Source organism: Polychytrium aggregatum (genome assembly GCF_025602895.1).
Source record: "Polychytrium aggregatum strain JEL109 chromosome Unknown BJ171scaffold_7, whole genome shotgun sequence".
Taxonomy (NCBI): Eukaryota; Fungi; Chytridiomycota; class Chytridiomycetes; order Polychytriales; genus Polychytrium; species Polychytrium aggregatum.
The window spans coordinates 710,603-728,754 of NW_026516209.1; the positions used below are offsets into that span (position 1 = coordinate 710,603).

The 18,152-nt window shown below is 57.1% G+C and overlaps 3 protein-coding genes across 3 annotated transcripts; 1 reads left to right on the top strand and 2 right to left on the bottom strand.

Annotated features, from left to right (window-relative positions):
• Positions 1-132: 132 nt before the first annotated feature.
• On the top strand, positions 133-8,851 carry BJ171DRAFT_456230 (uncharacterized protein). Its single transcript, XM_053108312.1, has 8 exons — positions 133-476; positions 572-1,010; positions 1,155-1,401; positions 1,546-1,848; positions 2,072-2,591; positions 2,826-8,043; positions 8,231-8,362; positions 8,457-8,851. Exons 2-8 carry the CDS (start codon positions 619-621, stop codon positions 8,590-8,592), a joined length of 6,948 nt encoding a protein of 2,315 aa, XP_052969698.1. The 5' UTR covers positions 133-476; positions 572-618; the 3' UTR covers positions 8,593-8,851.
• BJ171DRAFT_278444 (uncharacterized protein) lies at positions 8,822-15,459 on the bottom strand. Its single transcript, XM_053106881.1, has 10 exons — positions 14,673-15,459; positions 14,463-14,581; positions 14,368-14,383; positions 14,139-14,267; positions 13,132-13,960; positions 12,809-12,957; positions 11,869-12,717; positions 11,312-11,749; positions 9,787-11,073; positions 8,822-9,655 (listed from the first exon to the last, which is right to left on the bottom strand). The coding sequence occupies exons 1-10, from the start codon at positions 15,375-15,377 to the stop codon at positions 8,903-8,905; spliced, it is 5,274 nt and encodes a 1,757-aa protein (XP_052969699.1). The 5' UTR covers positions 15,378-15,459; the 3' UTR covers positions 8,822-8,902.
• A 190-nt stretch (positions 15,460-15,649) lies between these two features.
• On the bottom strand, positions 15,650-18,095 carry BJ171DRAFT_493247 (AAA-domain-containing protein). The gene is made up of 8 exons (XM_053109894.1): positions 17,945-18,095; positions 17,487-17,617; positions 17,314-17,398; positions 16,910-17,136; positions 16,629-16,783; positions 16,374-16,533; positions 15,979-16,149; positions 15,650-15,857 (listed from the first exon to the last, which is right to left on the bottom strand). The coding sequence occupies exons 1-8, from the start codon at positions 17,982-17,984 to the stop codon at positions 15,738-15,740; spliced, it is 1,089 nt and encodes a 362-aa protein (XP_052969700.1). The 5' UTR covers positions 17,985-18,095; the 3' UTR covers positions 15,650-15,737.
• Between the last annotated feature and the right edge of the window lie 57 nt (positions 18,096-18,152).

Below are 18,152 nucleotides of genomic sequence, written 5' to 3' on the forward strand. Positions count from 1 at the left end.
TCTCGCCACGCCTCGCCACGCTCTCGCCGCACCTCGCGCCCTCGCCCGCGTTGCCACGTGAACGGCGTCACCGGGCCAACGCATTTTTCATCCAGCTCCGGCTCCAGCCCGAACCAAGCTTCCTCTCTCTGGCATCCCTGGCCGCCCGACCTCCCCCTCCAACGACAAAACGTCCGAGCGAATCTTCACCGCAACCCGAGCTGCCGAGCGGGTCTTCGAAAACAGGCGTCCCCGCGACTTCATCTGTCTCCTCCCTCTCGGCCATCTGCTTGCTGGCACGGCCCTGGGGCTGTTTGTACTTGTGCTCTGTGATCGTTTCGAGATTTGGACTTTCCGGCTCCCGGCCGAAGCTTTGCAGCGACAACCGCTTGCCATCGGCTCGTTGCTCTTCAGCCCATCTGTTCTCTGGCTCCCCATATCCGTCGGCACGTTTTTTCTCATCCGCTCTCTCCTGTTTCGGCAGCCACGACCACTTGGTAAGCCACTGGCATCCACCGCTTCGATCCAGGCCGTCTGCGTCTCGATCGCCTTGCTCATCATATGCCCTCTCTTCTTCTGGGTCACGAATTAGTCCAAATCGAACCCCCCATCCTTCGCCCTCCACGTCTAGCTGTCACCATGACGGACCAGGACCTCGATGCCACTCGCCTCCCTCCCTTGGCTCTCAACGCCGAGGGAGCATCCGCCTTCGACCCATATATCTTTGCCCTGCTGCACCACGATGTGCCGCTCTTCCTCCAAAGCAATATTGAATCGGTATCCTGCCCGCTGCCCGTGCCATTCCAATACCGTATCATGAAGCTCATCACCGAGAGGATCGTCTCGCTTGATCCCTCTGTGGCGGAGCTTTCTCGGACGCTTTTCTTCTCGGGGCACGGCAACAACGCCGATCATTTCCTGGATGTCTCTTCGGAGTCGAACCTCGTCGATCCGGGCCATGCTGAGGTCGAGTACACAGGCAAACCTTGTGGGAAGATGTTCAAAGCTGGCGACATGATATATCGCTGCGCGTGAGTATACTGCGGTTTATGGAGAAAGGAACGCGACAGAGCAGCCAGATGATACCTCGCCGAGGGAGTATGCACCGCCCGGTATCTAATCCCTGCAAGCGGTCTTTTCGTCGGATCTCACCAACTTTATCACGTTCTATCCAGAACCTGTGCATATGACGGCACCTGCGTGATGTGCTCCGTCTGCTTCCACTCGACCGATCACACCGGCCACGACACTAGCTTTCACGTTTCGAGCTCGGGAGGGGGATGCTGTGACTGCGGGGACTCGGAAGCATGGCGAATCGATCTTGGCTGTCCTTACCACTACCCCAATCCCGAATATTCTGCCGGCCCCGCCGGAGCAGATCCGAACACGCATTCACAAAACGCGATAACCCCACTCCCCAAGGTAAGCGCACTTGGGTCTTCAGCTCAGCGCCGCATACCCGCAACTTGGCGCAGTATATTGGTATATCACACCAGCAGCACTGTGCTGCATGGGGCTTCGTGCTGACGATACAGACCGACCTTGCACCCCACGCTCGTCAATCAGGAACTTGTCGGGGCAATGCGCGCAGTGTTGGCATCCATCATCGACTACATCATCGACTCCTTCAAGGACTCGACGACGCATTCCGAGATGGACCTTGAAGCCATCAAGAACGCACACCGTGACGAGATCGAGATGGTGGAGCGCTCTCTGCAAACTGCGCATCCTATGGAGGCCCCTACATATGCGTGCATTCTCTGGAACGACGAATATCACTCATTTCAAGATGTGATCCAGGTTACCGAGGCTGCGCTTCACATTGACGAAGCCGCTGCCCAGGCGATTGCCGAGGCGGTCGATGCATACGTATGTCTAGCCCTGATTCTGTCGAATGTCTTGCTCCTTTACTCCCTTGAATCGTTGTCTGTGTGTCGGTAGCGGGAGGGTCTGCACTGCCCCAATAACGTTGGCACAGGCTGGCCATTAATGATTGCACATTACGTCAGTGGATGCATGCTAATCGAGTGTGAAGCTGGCGCTTTGGAGTGGATTATTATCTGTTCGCACTAACTGGTCTTTGCGGATACAGGGTCGTCATATCGTGCGCACATCACCCGATATCTCCTCGCTGATCACTGCCGGAACCCTAATGGCTCGGATCAAACTCGGCGTCACCATCAGGAGCGTCTGCAAGACCGTCCGCGAAGAAATCTCCGCCATCATCTTGATGTGGCTCAAACTGATGCTACAGCGGCTTCCAAGCGCTCCACAGAGGATTGGCCAGGTTCAGTACGAGTCCATCAAGGCTGTATTCATCCAGGTCTTTTGTGAAGAACTCTTGAAGAAGCCCATGCGCAATCTTTCGCCATTCAAAGGCAGGGTGCACGATCTTCCAGCCGACATCGGCAATGTCGTTCGCCAAGCCAGCCCAGCAGACGACTCGTCTGTGGAAGCCTCCGATGCACTCATCCTCATGCCGATCACGAGCCAGCGCATCGACCACTTTTTCCAGCTGGACAGCCTGCTGTGGAAAAAGGTGCGGCTTGTCCTTCGCGAGCTGTACATTTCCACGTTTGTCGTGTCGGGCGAGGACACCAAGCGCCAATTCGGTACGTCACCATCGATAACCGCAGCCGTTTGATTTCCAGTCGGCTGTCATCGCTGCTTGGCTGGATTGGATCAACAATGGGTTGCTGTTGGATTATTGCTGCGCCTGGAGTGGCAAGCAGCTCGCTGCAGCTCTCGCATGGCATGTCGTTCATTCGCATGGCATGTCGCTCATTCGCATGGCATGTCGTTCATTCGCGGGGCTGTAACCAATCCCTGTTTTTTCTTTGCCCTAGGTGTTTTGTTTGCGCGCAACTATCTTAGGCTAGCGTCTCTGTACCTTCTGAACGATCGCGAGTTCGACATATCCATCATGAACCTCTCGGTCCAGCTCTTCACCGTCCCAACGCTCTCACAGCACCTGCTGGCCAACACCAAGTTCTACAAAACCTTGATAAGCATCCTCAAAGCCTGCTGCCTGAACGAAATAGTAGGATCTCCGCAGGACGGTCAGTTCATTGACTTTGTCAATGCTTGCAGCCAAACCTATCTGCCGTACTATCCCCGCTTGCCGTGCGAGAAGGAGCTGTCGGACAATCGTCGTATGTGGCATATTTATCACGACATCAAATACTTGATTTCATCGGCTGGTGCGAAGGAAATCTTCCGACGCCAGAGCAGCGATCTTGAGTGCAGTCTCGATCTGTACACCGTTTGGCAGGGACTCAACCCGCAGAGCCGTCAGACGCTCCGCCATGTGCTCTATGAAAGCAGCGCCTGGATCACAGCGTTCAACATGAGTGCTCAGTCACACATCCAAACGAAGCTCGCCGCCCAGTGCTTCGAACCGATCCCCACGCAGAGCATGCGCGACAATTTCCGATGCTTGCTCGACGCCATCATACGGACGATTGGCCGCGTGGCGTCGTGGACGCTATTTGATCACCAAGTCTTTTTGGAGCAGCAAGCCTCTGCCCTCAGAGACGAGCGCATCACCCACGGCTTCCATCACGTTAGCTTGAAGGGCCTACCTATCAGCGCACATGTGCCTTACTTTCTAGTCGAGCAGTTTCCGGTCTCGCTGCACCATCCTCTCCACTGGTTCTTGTCGTTCTTGTTCAAGCATCTCGGCCCGTGTCTCCAGCAAATCTCTTCCGAAGAGGAGGCGTCATGGATGCCCTGCTCCAGGACCGAGATCTGGAAACGTGTCTTCCAGATCGCCGCGATCCAGCTCAATCCCGAGCATTTGGTCCCCCAGTCCGGCAACCACCCCCCATCTTCCCAGTCGCCCGGCCTCCAAGAAATCTATCCAAAGACAAATCCCCAATCGCTCCTGCACACCTTGGCGGATCAGAAGCGACTGCTGCTGTTGGTGGATTACTCGATTCGATCGACCGTCTTCATCACCCAGATTCGGGCCAACATGTGGGTCCGCAACGGTGCAAACTCCATGTTCCCGCAGGCCATCCACTACGGCAGCGATTTGCTGCGCGAGTGCTACGACATGGATCTGTTCCTGATCCAGATCGGGTCCCTGCTTTTGGAGCCGTCAGTGTTTGTGCTCAACATCCTGGACCGGTTCCGAATCCTGCGATGGCTCAACCAGTACGGCACCTATCCTGATCTGCGGGATCTGCAGACCGCAACTATACCCGAATCCGTCTTCAACGAGCCGCAGGAAAGCTTGATCCGATTGATTGCCGAGGAGCTCGTCTTCTTCTTCATTACGCTGGTATCGGAGCGGTCGCTTGCCAGCAACCTCGATCTCCGGTCGCAAGCCGAACGCGAGCTTATCCACCTGCTCGCCACCAATCCAAACGGACTCCCATATTCCAAGATCACCAAAAAGACCCCTGATCGTTTTTTGAGCATTCACGAAACGATCCCGAGCGTCCGATTCGACGATATTCTGTCCTCGCTGGCACGTTTCACCTACCCAATGTCCGTCGAGGACAAGGGCAAGTACACGCTCAAGGAGGAACACTACCAGCAAGTTGATCCCTATTATTGGCATTACACGCGCAACCAGCGCGATTCGATCGCCGAGGTTCTGAAGCATGTTCACAAAAGCCAAATGGACCGAGTCGGTGCCACGTCCGGCAGCGCACAGGTCTATGGAGGCTCGGGCCGCCTCACCTACTGCGTCGACGAACTGTCGTTGCCTGTGCTGCGCAAACTTGATCCCTCGTCAGGACTGGCCCGCTTGGGTGACTTTGTGCATGATCCCATATTCGTCGAGATGCTCCGGGTCATGCTGCTCAAGTACACGATCGAGTCTCGCCGAAATCAGAGCATCAAGCCCAGCGACACGATCGTCAACGAGCTGATCCATATGGCACTGATTGCTGTGATGATGGAGACTGAATCCGGCCCTCGTGGGTTCTCCAAACATGCCTCTGGTGAAAGCTCTCAAGACTCGGATCGCAGCACCGGCTTGCTCAACGGCGATTCACTACTCGGCCTCTTGCTGTTCTTGATCGAGGATGGCGCCCTCGAAGATCAGCTCTCCCGCATCAAGTTTATCGTATCCTCTGTGGCCGCAATGGAAGGCAATATCTCTGGTCGAGCGCTTGTCGACAAGTGGCTGGAGGAGCTGGCTCAGAAAGAACTCGAGGCATCAAGGCTACGATTGGCCGCCTCTGCCGGTGCTGACCCGGGCGTCGGCCTGGGAGGCCATCCTGGTGCCGCATCAGGACAGAGTGAGCAGAATCTCTCTTCCGCCAACGCCAGCACTGCAGGCGGGTCCGAGGTGCCGCTGAGCGAAGCTGAAAAGAAACGACTTGCCGCTAAGGCGCGACAAGCCGCCTTGTTGGAACAAATGGCGAAACAGCAGCAGAGCTTTGTCGAAATGAATCGTGCTGACTATGACGACGGCGACGACGATGGCAGCGACGATGGGAACGGAGACGACGCCATGTCTGCTGATGCCGAGCCCCGGATCGACCGGGTCGCGATGCTCGAGGGCGACCACTACCACACCCGTGAGTACAAGTTCCCCACGGGCAACTGCATCGTCTGTCAGGAGAAGACCAAACCCGGCGGCCCGCTCTATGGCCTGCTCGGATTCATCCAGCCAAGCCGGATCCTGCGCCATGTCGACTTCCATCAAACTAGCACAATAACGCAGGCTCTGGACATGCCAGCGTCGCTCGATACCCCGCAGCGCAGACACATCGAGCCCGATGGCGCCCCCCAGCGCCCCTCGTCCGCCGGTGTTGGTGCCGCCGATGTCAAGCGACAGGGAAAGCGGCCTATGCACGCCGACAGACGACCGGCGATCAAAAATGTTGCCCCTCCGCGATCGACGTTCGGCATGCACTCGACCACGTGCGGACATTTGATGCATTCCACATGCTTTATGGCCTACCAACACTCGATCTCCCAGCGATACGCCGACGAGATCCTGAGCGCCCGCAACCTACCCGAGAATCTTGCCCACAAAGAGTTCCTCTGTCCGCTCTGCCAGAGTCTCGGCAACTGCTTCCTGCCCGTGATCTGGGCCGACCGCAAGGAGCATATCCTCGAGCGCGAGGCAAGCACGCCTGGTCATACGGCACCTGGATCCCTCGATGCCGAAATGAGGCTGTGGTGGGATTCCCGTCTGAGCCCCTTTGTGGCCGCGGTAGACACCCTGGATGAAGTCGCACAGGTTACGCCACAGACAGCGGATCCTATGGAAGTCGATGAGACATCTGCGGAGCTCCTACAGCCGGAAGCTGAAAGCGGGCCCAGTACAGACGTTCCAGTCCGGCTGGGGATCGACACGATCATGGAACTCGTGGATCCGCGCGGCGAGTTCCAGCGCGGCAACGGTGCCGATGCCGATGCCGTCATCGAGCGATTTTTCGGTTCCTTGAATCGAATAGGAGGGCGTGCCGCGCGGGATACGGATGAAGATGGAACTGAGGATCTCGATCTGCTCGAAGATACGATCCCGGTCGGAGAAACCGGCATAACCATCAGCTACCGCCTGGATGAAGATGAAGACGACGAGGGCGACGACGACGACGACGACGACAGAGAAGACACCCACAGCATCGTCGTCCACCGCGCACCAACCACGGCCTCGGAAAGCTGCAGGATATTTGAGATGTGGCTGACCAATCCCGTCAAATCTGTGTATCTCGGGGTTGACCCCGGCTACAACGGCGATAGCATGGAGCTCAATGAGCTCGATCTGCTTTGGGAGCTTTTCTCTTACTCGATTGCGGCCCTCGAAATCGGAAGTCGGGGCGCCCCTCGAAAGGCTGCATCTTCGCCGGGCAGTGCAACTGCCTCCACGACGGTGCCCGAAGGGGAAGGCGTTGGGGTCTTGCAGACCCTGACAGCCAACCAGACGGCCTTACTGTCCGTGCTGTCGACGTCCATATTGGCATATACAGATGCTCTCACCAAGGTCCGAAACGTCAGTCGCCTGAAGCAAATGGGCCGCGATCTCGTCCGGTCCCTGTTCTATGGGATCGCTGTGTCCTCGGATGCCCCAAGCGATGCCAATGGCCACCAGCTGCTTCCCGTCCTCATGGAAGATTCCTTTTCGACTCTCGTCGAGATCTCAATGGCGGCTGTTCCACTTGCGGAGCTTGGAACTGAAGAGGATGTCTTCAACTGGGTACGAACCTTCTGGATCATGGAAGTAACCAAGTGTGCGATTGCGGTGATTGAGAGCGTGGGTCTGCGCGACGAGCCGTGGATTCGAGACGAGAAAATTGCGCGAGTCGTATCGGACCTGCAAGATCCCTCGGTCCAACCGGGGGCGAGTGCCGACGGCGATGGCGCTGCCCAATTTATCGACTGGATCATGACGACCATGGCCGTCTCCTCCGAAGCCGTTGCCAAGGTCCGCGCCACTCTGGACGGCGCGCTGCTGATCCGCTTCTGCAAGTCCTTTGGCTTGCCATTCCTGCGCAAATCCACCATTCTGCTCGCGGCGCGATTCGGCCTCAGTCCATCAAGCACCTACCACGACAACTCCCCAGGTCTGTGCGAGTATGAGCGCCTGCTCAAGTATCTGCGTCTGCCATCGGTGGAGCAGGTCCTTTCGCCCCACTTCACCGACGAAGATAGTTTCCTCTCCAAGCTGATCAAGGGTTGGTGTCTCCATCTGACTCACTATCGTGAGCAAAAGGCCAAGGGAGCCGCACTCGCCGGTGGACTCGAAACTCCCCCACAGCTCGGAACACCTCCGACCAGCCACCGCGCCGGTGCATATGCTAGACCCTCCACCAGCGCATCCTCGTCAGTCATGGAAGCCACCGAAACCAGCTCACGACGATCTCTCACAGCCTCGTCGGCCGAGAGCCTGATTGTGCTCAACAACCCATGTGTCTTCGAGCTGTATCCGCTGCCCAACTCGGTGTTCGAGCTTCTTTCTGAATCCTACACAGTCATATGCCCCAACTGCAAGACCATCCCAAGCGATCCGGCCCTCTGCCTCCTCTGTGGATCGGTTGTGTGCAGCCAGACATACTGCTGCCACAAAAACGGCAAGGGCGAATGCAACCGCCATATGGAAGTGTAAGTGCATTTGGGTTTCCGCATCGTCTTTGCATATCGGACTGTCGCCTCCCTCGAACCGACCTCTTATCGCTGTGGCACTGCCATAATGGTGCGACACACTAACCCCGTCCCATTCTTGAATGCGACTCTGCGACCTATCCCGTCCACCCTTCGATATGGGTCTTTCCAAAACAAACACCCACAGTTGCAGTGGCCAGATCGGGATCTATTTCAGTATCAAGAAGTGTGCCATCTTGCTCTTGCATAATGGCACAAAAGGCGCCCTGCTCCCCTCGCCGTATCTGAACAGCCATGGCGAAGCTGATATGAACATGACGTAGGTGTATTCCCGATGATATGTGCACTGGCTCCAGGGGCGCTCATCGACCGAAATCCTAAAATGCATCTGCGCTGCAAACGGCTTTCTTCAGGATTGGCCGTCCTCAGTATCTGAACCAGAGACGCTACGACGAGATCCGCAAGTTGTGGCTGACCCATCAAGTCCCAGCCATGATTGCGCGCAGAATCGAGGCCACTTACGACACCAACCGATGGGAAATGCTCTGAGGCATTCTCAGCCACGATCCTGGGGACCTGAGACAGCCCTGTTTCCGGCTATCTTGACCGCTACTGGTCTCGGTCACCTCACCAATCTCCGCCTGGCGCCCAGTGTCCATTGCCCAGCGCCGAACATCCTCGCTCCCGAGCGGCCATAGGCGCTTGATTTGACAGCACGTCGCCACCCATCCATCACCAACGAAGTTTTCTTGCCTGCCTTGCCATCCGCCTCTCGGACCCTAAGTTTGTGCAAATGGTGTAGTTTCAAAGTCACATTTCTTAACACGGTACTCCTAAACAAACAGTTCTGCCTGTCGCTTCAGCTCCTCGTTTGGGGCGATCGCGACGGTACTGGGATAAGGGACTGCCTCGCTCTCCTGCCCGGCTCCAGCAGGCCAGAGCGATCCACCGAGATGTCGCTCACGGACGTCTCCGACCAGCTGGACTCTGCCTCCTCGACAAATGACCGGAGGATCTCCTTGGCACTGGACTCTTGATGAATGCGCTCAATGGGCCGGCTCCGATCGGCCGCACCACGCGAGCTGGATGATGGCGAGCGATGCTCATCGGGCACAGAGTCGAGCGGGTTTGCCGAAAGCTCCAGCTCTCCGAGGCTTGCCATCTCGGTGCCCGAGGTTATCGCCTCACTTGTCGATGTACCCGTTTTGCTTTTAGAGCTGGCTTCGCCGCTGCTGTGGGTGCCAACGGGGGGACAGTTGATGTCGATGCTGTCGTCCGTGACCACGATGCTGCTCTGCAGCTCCACCATCTCCCCCGTTTCAATCGTTGGATGGCTTGTCGAATGGAAAACGGCCGCGGCACGTTCATCGGAGTCTTGAGCGGCAGTGGCGACACACAAGAGCGACCGCCCATGGTTGGTTTCGGCTGTAGCTCGATCGTGCGTGTCCTGTGAACGCAGAGGGTATGCCGCCACTTCTCCTTCGGAATACCAAGCCGAGAGGACCTCGCCCTCCGACAGTGGCATCGAGAATGTCGTCATCACCAGCGACGAGGTATCCGCGGACGCTGGTACTGGAGCTTCCGACGGCAGCATATTGCCCATGTCTTGGTCCTAAGCATCGAACATTCGCAGCCAGCCGATGTTAGCGTTACCTGAATGGAGCCAACCCCGGCCAAGCAAGGACATGGGCTCCTCTTTGCTTGGCTGTGTTCCAGAACTGCCGGAGTTGCCGCAAACCTCACCTGCTTGTCATCAGCAACAACGTTGTGCGGCACATGGGTGGATGCCAGCATTCTGACTCCGTCTCCGTCTCCGTCTCCGAACCCATTGGCCTCGAGCTGTCTCGAGTCGGATTCATGTTTCGGATCCACAGAGTCCACAATTTCCGTTGGTGTCAGACTTGACACCGTTGTCGCGGCTGCGGTTTTCTGCGTGGCTGCTGTTGTCGGTGCGGCTGCTGATCGGGTGGCCAGTTGCTGTATTCGCTCCAGCAAGATCGCCTGTTCGCGCTCCATCTCCACCTGGAGTCGCTGATGGGCTTGCTCCATTTCCGCACAAACCGATTCGAATTGTTCGCGCTGCGCCTGAAGCTGGTGCTCGTTTTCGATGGCTCGCTCTTCGATTGCTCTCTGGGCATGCTGGAGCTCTTCCAGCTTCCTTGCGCGCTCGCGTTCCATCGTAGCATCCTGGAGCAGATCACCGCGGCGCTGCTCGGGCGGGACCTCGCCTGCTCTGCTCTGCCACTCAGCCTTGTATGCCGCTTCCTTGAGCATGTGCATTTTGACAAGTCCCTCGAGCTGTGCCTTCTGGTCTTCGCGCTCCTTCATTTCACGGCGCATCGCCTCAAGTCGTCGGCGTTCATCTTCGAGAGCCTTTCTTTCTGCCTCCAGAGACTGGAGCTCGGTTTGAATCCTCTGTGGCTCCATAGGCGACTCTGCGACTCGATCGCTGCTTTCGCCGGCAAGCGAAGCTTGTCTGCGCTCATCGATCTTCTGGATCTCCGCTTGCAAGCTCAAAAGCAGCTCGTGCAACTGGAGCACCGCGGGGTCTGTTTCGGCCTTTGGCTGAGCAAGTTGGGATATCCTTTCGACGGCCGCCGCGGCTGCTTCGTGAACCAAACGGATATTTTCTTCTCGGCCGATTCGCTCGCCTTCCACCCGTGCGTCTACTACGGCATCGCGACAGACCTGCCTGCCTTCGTCCAAAACAACCTCCATCAATAAAGCATCGGCATATTCTTCAATATCGGAAAGGGCTAGGGATGAGGATCCGACGCCCGGCTGTGCCTTGCGAACCAATTCCTCCTGTCGCGAGACAAAGAGCTTCCGGAGCACCTCTGTCTGGACGTAGCTGATGATTCTTTCTTCGGCGAGGCCGCGCAGTCGATGGAGCGACTCTTCGGTCGTCGTGGGTCGTTGTCGGGTTCTAAACACTTCCAGATTTTCTCTGTGATCGATTAGCTGCGACGGGGCACCTAATCGCTTTGGCGGAGGACGGACAACTTCAACGACCGAGAGCTGCGAGATAGACTACATACAATAAGACGGATAGGTGGTATCCATGGATGCAATGAGCATGCGAGTCCATGGGGGTACTGTTGGCGATATCCTTACAGCCGTGACTGATATTGCTCAGTGACAAATCACCAAGCTGAGACTCAAGATCTAAGGTGAATCTCAAATCGACACCGCACTTGCCACCACCGCAGTCAGCTACCGATCCTCATCCCAGCCCGATTGGCCTGCACTGCCCCGCTGGACAACTTACCGTCTCGTCGACCGTGCTGTACTGGATCTCAGCATCCTTGAATGGCTCGATGTACTGTGTGGCTACTTGTCTCTGTTCGGTGGGCGCAGTGACGGCCACAGCTGGTCGCGCCGCAGCAGTTGCGCGTTGAATAGTAGTGTCATCGGCCTGAACAGCAGCCTCGACCCTGGCGATGGCCGGTGGTCGAGCCTCCTCCATAGTCGGTGCCGGTGGTGCCGGTGGTGGCGGTGGTTGCGGGGGCTGTGACATTGCAGCGACACTGGATTTTTGTTGCGCAATCTCGGCTACCAGACGGTTGATGGCTTGTTGATTCTTGTCCTTCACGTCATCCAACTCGGCTCTTTGCTGCTGGGCAAGCTCCTCCTGGCGCCGTAGAGTGTCGCTTTGCCGCTCCTTCATGCTCGCAATCTGGAATCGGAGATCTTCAATCTCCTGGGCCTACGAGAGAGCGAGTGCTGTGAGAAAGCTGGATCATAGAGCATAGTAATACAGGTAGAGGCCTCCATCATCGACACACGTGCCCGACAGGACTCTCGAACCAGCAGGCTAACGCGAACCTTCTCTAAAGTCAATCCCTGTGGTGGTTGTTGAAGCGACTCAGGGGACGAGACTACTTGTATGGCTGTTGTTGTTGTCAAGGGGCTCGTCTGAACGGCCTCGTCAAAGACAGGGCGAGGTTGGGCTAGCGGTGGTACCGGTGCCACTTCGTGCCTCTCCGGAGGCGGCGTTGTCTGCTGCTGGATATCAAACACAGTCCGTATGGGACTGACTTGAAGTGCGGCGTCGTGGCTGCTCTTTACAAGTGGCGTATTTTCAGGAGCGGAGATTCCGTGCAGATCCCTTGATAGCATCTCTGTCAAGAAACGCGGTCGAACCGCAGAGGTTCGCAAGAGGACGGCTCGGGCGGGACTTTGGGATTGCGGCATTCTGGAAGTCTTCTCTGTGTCGAGCCGTTTGACTTTGGGTTTGGGCTCACGGATCGGGGCTGCAATGTGCACCGGACTCGCAAACGAGGCATTCGTAGTGCGTCGTGATTGTGTCTTGTCTGTTCGCACAGGATTTCTTGTGTTCGCAATTCGCTTCTGGACAGCTGGCTCAGCCAAGCCCCCTTTGCCCCGCGCGCTCATGACCGACGGACGCTTTGGAGCCCTGGGAAGCATTGGCGGAGAGGGTCGACGAATGCTTTGTAGCGCTCCGTTGGGTTGGACACTGTGTTCGGCGCTTGGTTGCTTTTGCTTAGCCTTTTTGGATGTCTTGGATGGGCCTTTGGCTGCGGGGGCAGCTTCGGATGCGCGCCGAGACTGCGGGCTTGATGGGCGCTTCAGGCGACTAACGTGAGCAACTGCCTCTGAATCGGGTGGATGGAAGTTTAGAATGTCCCCAGCTTGTTCACGCACTTCACGGATCTGTCGAGGCAAAATGGATCGGCGTCAAGTTGGGAGCGGTCTTGCCACTGGAGGGTGCAACTTTTGAACAGCAGGTCGCAGCAGCACAAACCGTTTCAAAGCTCAGCCACTCGATTTGCCGGTCAACTTGGTCTCGGATGCGCTCAACATCAAGAATATCGAGTAGCACATCCTCACTTCCGCTGAACGAGACCGAGTCGTCCAGATGGAGCCTCAGATGATCAATCTGGAAGGGGGACTCTGTCGGAGGATCGCCCAGGGGTCGCCGGCCCGTTTCAGTGGTGAGTCACTCACACGCCCACATAGAGATGCCGTTCACACGCACCAGCCCTCTCGATTAGCCTTCTCAAGCATCACCATGAGCCAGCGCAGCCCAGCCGCCAACGATCCCATGAGCAGCCCAATCTTGCTTACCACGTCGCCTCTCTCGTTTGAACGTTTCATCCCGCTGCTTGGTGATCCTCCATATTGTCTTGCGTATCGCATGGTAGTCAATGATTTCAGCTTGATTGTCTGCTGCTTCGCCAGCACCCGAGTCTCGGCGCTTCAGGAGATCATCCAGCGGCGACCACTCCAGGGCGTGCTTCAGCTCGCTGAGCTCTGGGTCAGTTCGCGCCCGCCGCAACTCTTGTGTCCTCGTTTCCTGGAGCGGTTCGCGGGGCTGAGTGCCATTTCTGCCTGTGACTCGTGGATGGCGAGAGGGACCAACGGCATCGGCCTCTGATGGTCGGTCGGCAGAAGAATACCGTTCAGACAGCGGCTCCCCTGCCGCCGTGTGCTTCGTTGCTGACATCGGCGTCGAGCTCACAGAAGGAGGCTGAGGGTTTCCACGGATATCGATGCCTCTGTAGTGTGATGTCGGAGGCACTGTGGCTGCAGGCGGACTACTCGAACTTTCAGCAACCGCAGCCATCCTGCCATCGAACATGCTCTCGTCGGCCAGCCCCTGCTGCCCCATGGGAGTGTTGCGGGTATCGCTCGATCGTTGCTGCGCTGGCTCTATGTGGTCGTTGAGCTGGATTTTCCTCCTGCTGATCTCCTCTTGCTCGTTTTGAAGCATTTTTATCATTGAGATTTGCCAATCCGTCTGCTCCTGTGCAAGTTCGCGCATGTAATGCAGCTGTTGGTTGATTCGAACTCGGAGATGCTCCTCGTGACGGACGACATTCTCAGACTGGGCCTGTAGGATCCGGCTATGCAGAGTCTGCATGCGCTCCTGAAGACCCTCCCAGGCGATATAAGCCTGAGTGCATCATCGCAGCAGATCCAGCAAATTAGGCACATGTGGTCGGATTGGACAGACGTGATCAATAAGGCAAATGTGGTCGGTGCGGCGGATCAACCGGAGATGTGGCATATGGACAATCATGAAATGATTGCATTCGGCCAAGGCATCGTTAAATTCGATTTGGAGACCCTACCGGAGCGATATCGTACTGCTGTGGTTGCGATTGTGATTGTGACTGTGATTGCGTAGGTTGATGATGGTCGACGCTGCGAGGCAGGCCTGACGAATATAGCGGACCGCCGGGGCTCTCGTTTTGCGACTGCTGGCAAAAGAACCAAAAATTTAGTGCGTCGTGATTACCAAAGCCGGAATACCAGCGGTGAGAGCCCATCCTTGGATCAAGAGTGAATGCAATTGCTTACCGAGTCCCGATTGCGTCTGTTGGAGAAGCAACAGGAATTGGCCTCAGCATTCATCGTGATAGGCATCAGACTGCTGCAGGCAACCTATACCTTACCTTTGATCCCGAGCAAGTTCAGATGGACGAAGATCATACTCGGGCTTCACGACATGACTGTCGCTCGGGACGCTGGGCCGGGTTCCTGGGATGCGGATCGATGGGGCGACATGCTCCTGCTGGGATGGAATCAATGCTCTGTGAGTCTGCTGTCCAGCAGGCTCGAGCTGCCTTACTCTCGGCCATTGCGCCAGCAACCCAGGTCATTACCGATAGATTGGGCTTGGATTCATGGCTGGCAAGTTCGAAGCGGATGCGTCTTGAGCTCGACCCTGGCTCTGATGCAGCAACGGGTACGCTCCCTCGTGCTGATTGTTGTGTCGCTTCTGGATCTAGGGGTCTGACGGGATCGGTGGCCAGAGAGGCAAGCTTGGATCGGTGCCGGAGGAGTGGAAGAGGAGTCGGCGGTGGCATCGGCACAGGTGTTTGCAAGGGTACGGGGGACTGGAGATCGATCTCAACCCGGGCGGCATTCGGATCAACAGCGCCTGGACTGCGAGTCTTGGTGGCTTCCAAAGAAGTGCAATCGGTCGTTTGAGGAGAATAGCCTCGGACGGGAACCATATCACCTTCGCCTTCACCTTCGCCCAGCGACTGCAGCCAGTGCTCCGGAGCCACAGCGGCTCTGGTGCTGGAGTCTGCCGTGCTACGAGGCGGCCCAGGGCTGCCATTGTCGCTGCTGTTTGAAAACGAATAGTTGTAGCTGGAGAGCAGGCCAAGTTGCTGGCGAAGACCTTCCCTGAAACTCTTGATCGAGGCATCAAGCAGGGGGTTGGCTGGCTGGACGGTGGCCTGCGACCGAAGGGCAGGTGCGGATTGTTGAGCAAAGAGTCCCGGACGAAGCGACGCCCATGATGCCTCCTGGTTGGATTTGGCCCTAGCCAAGAGGGCCTCGGCCTCTTGCAGCGAGGTCATTCCAGCGCCAAGTGGTGCGAGTACAGCGGTCGAAAGAGAGGGCGGCTGAAAGAGCAAGGGTGCTTGATAGCCGGAGCAACGCAGGAATGGCGAGAGGGATGTCCGAGCGGGCCATTTGGCGCCAGCGGTGGACTTGCTGGCATTCTGGATTGCCACAGACGCTGGACATGATGACCGCCGAATGGGATATTCATAGACACACTGGACACGAAAGCGGCATCGCAGAGCAGCGCTGCAGTAATCATGGATGTCTTGGATAGCTTTTGTGAAGGTGGCGGATGAACATGTATGTATTCAAGATCCAGAGAGAATCGCTGGTAGCCATAGACAAAGACAGCCCCGGTTCATTATCCGAGCACTCTAATCGAGATCGGGGATGTCGGTGAGGCTCCCAGTGTTGCTCGATGACGGCTTGGGCTGCGTGGAATACTCGTCGCTCAGGAAAAAGTCGGCGTTGCTCAGGGGCCGAACATGGAGGCTCTTTCGGATGGAGTGCCGCGTAGATAGGGTAATAGAAACCAGCATTAGGCCATGATCCAGAGGCAGCAACCGCGCCAGCAAAAGCTGCAAGAAGAGTCAAGGCGGCACGGTATTCCGCTACCTTGGCATCGACACCCTGGATGGGACCAGGGAGATCCCGCAGGACCTCGCGGATCGGAACCATCGCGGCATTGCGGCAGAGCTCTTTCAGATCGCTGCAAGAAAAGCCGGCGGTCAGCGGCACGAGGGCTTGGACGTCAAAGTCGGCAGCAACATCGGCATTCTTGAGGAGCTGAAGGATCGGTGCGGCAAAAATCGGAACAGTGATTTGTGAGCAATGGTACAGCCCCGAATACCTGCATCAGCTATTGAACCAACGTCCACATTCATCCAGACAGCATTGTACCGCCGGACTGCCGCTGCTGAAGTTGATGTTGGGCATTTGGCGAGCCCCAAAGGCGGACCCAGATGCTACGGCACCGCGGATCATTCGGCATCCAGGCTGGCATTACTCACCAGAGTTAGCACGCGGAGTCGCTGAACGTCATCAGGTAGCCGGATCGAGAACCGTTTGGGCATGCGTCGCAAGATAGCCTTGTCGATGTCGTTCGGACGGTTGGTTGCTCCAAGGACGAGCACGCGCGAATTTTGTCCGCTGGCGAGGCCATCCCACAAACTGGAAGCGAGCGGCAGTAGCGATCAGGTCACGGTAGAGTAGAGCACCGAGGGCAGATCAGTTCTGTGCCGCTTCCGAGAGGCGTTGGAACGTACCTCATGAACTCGGCCTTCATCATCGAGGTGGCTTCGTGGTCGCTGCTCGTGCGCTCACGCAGGAACGAGTCGATCTCGTCGATAAAGATGATGGTTGGCTCGAGCTTCTTGGCCAGCGAGAACAGCGCATGGACAAGCTTTTGGGACTCGCCAAACTGAGTGTGGAGGAGAACAGGTCCGATAAATTCAGGACAGGCTTGGTATCAAAGAGCTTGCTGCGGCCTCCAGCATCGCAGCCAAGGTCCAGCTGGGAGCAGCACAGCCAAAGCCGAAGCACGCACCCATTTTTCGGTCAATGTTGATACATGCAGGTTGATGAAGGTTGCGCCTGATTCTTTGGCGAGGGCTTTGGCCAGCATGGTCTTGCCACAGCCAGGCGGGCCGTAGAGAAGCACGCCTTTCGGAGCACCAAGCAGGCTGCTGTTGGAGCTGAAGAGCTGTGGATAGCACAGCGGATAGATGACGGTTTCTCTGAGCGAGTCGATGATCAAGTCAAGCCCTCCGATATCTAGCATCCAAAGGGATTGGGAGATGAAGACAACAAGCTCACGAATATGAGTGTGCTTGCGTTGTGCATCAGATCAGACGCCTCAGTTGCTCGAGCCATCACAACGACAGCGCTGCTCTGGGCCGAGCCACGACTCTCCCGATGCGGATCCAGCGCGATATCGGAGCGTCTGCCTACCCTTGAACGTAACCGAGATGTCGTCGGGATGAACGACCTCGGATCCGATGATTTCCTCGTGTTCTGTAAGCTCCATGTTCTTGATCTGTCGATGGTGCACATGAGTTGCGGCCCCGCAGCAGTTGCCGGACAACCCGTCTGTTGTTGCAAATGCTGAGATCTGCAGTTCCTACCCCAAGTCGGCCAAACACTTTTTCGCGCTTGGCCTTGGCTGCATCTTTCTTCTGCTTGAAGGGGTCAAGGGCCCCGAGGGCCCACTTGACACCATAGTACAGGGCAACCTGCGAGAGCGCAAACAAGGCGACTGGACGGGCGATGCGAGTCAGCAAGCGAGCTCATGATGCCGTCGGGTGCGCTGTGAACGATCATCAGTCGACAAGGCGTAGACTCGAGCTGTGACGGCCACCGATATCGGCCGACAGAGGAGGGATTGGTCCCCCCCCGGCAGCTGAATTAGAGCGCCACAGATGCGATTCAAACGATTGCTTCCAGGGCGCCGCGCCGCTCCAACGCTGCTCGGGGGACCTCGATGAGAGGCGATGCGTCTGCAGAGACATCTTGTGGAGATCCGCGGCTTGGGCAGTGTTCCAGAATCTGCAGCATGGCAGGGCGAGGGCGTCGGACGACTCACTCTCCAGAACTGGGATCTTGATGGGCTGATTCTGCGGCATGTCGACAGGTGTGAGTGGCTCTGCGCAGATCGGCTCGGCAGGCAAGCAAGCAGGCAGGCAGGCAAATGGGCAGCCAAATCGAAAGCTGACAAGTCCACAGCAGCCAGGTCGACAGCAGCCCGCTTGCAAGGCCGTTTGGTTGCTGGGCGGGCTGGACACAGCGGCACA

Excerpts from the sequence above, each read along its gene's own strand:
- BJ171DRAFT_278444 (XM_053106881.1), bottom strand. The coding sequence starts at position 15,377 with ATGACCTCGCTGCAAGAGGCCGAGGCCCTCTTGGCTAGGGCCAAATCC. Across the intron at positions 12,718-12,808 it reads AGTGGCTGAGCTTTGAAACG|ATCCGTGAAGTGCGTGAACA; the intron begins GTTTGTGCTGCT and ends TTGCCTCGACAG. Across the intron at positions 11,750-11,868 it reads AGGGATTGACTTTAGAGAAG|GCCCAGGAGATTGAAGATCT; the intron begins GTTCGCGTTAGC and ends GCTCTCTCGTAG.
- BJ171DRAFT_493247 (XM_053109894.1), bottom strand. The coding sequence starts at position 17,984 with ATGCCGCAGAATCAGCCCATCAAGATCCCAGTTCTGGAGA. Across the intron at positions 16,784-16,909 it reads CAACATTGACCGAAAAATGG|TTTGGCGAGTCCCAAAAGCT; the intron begins GTGCGTGCTTCG and ends CTCCACACTCAG. Across the intron at positions 15,858-15,978 it reads TCCAGGGTGTCGATGCCAAG|AGCCTCCATGTTCGGCCCCT; the intron begins GTAGCGGAATAC and ends TCCATCCGAAAG.
- BJ171DRAFT_456230 (XM_053108312.1), top strand. The coding sequence starts at position 619 with ATGACGGACCAGGACCTCGATGCCACTCGCCTCCCTCCCTTGGCTCTC. Across the intron at positions 2,592-2,825 it reads GGACACCAAGCGCCAATTCG|GTGTTTTGTTTGCGCGCAAC; the intron begins GTACGTCACCAT and ends TCTTTGCCCTAG. Across the intron at positions 8,363-8,456 it reads GAAGCTGATATGAACATGAC|GATTGGCCGTCCTCAGTATC; the intron begins GTAGGTGTATTC and ends GGCTTTCTTCAG.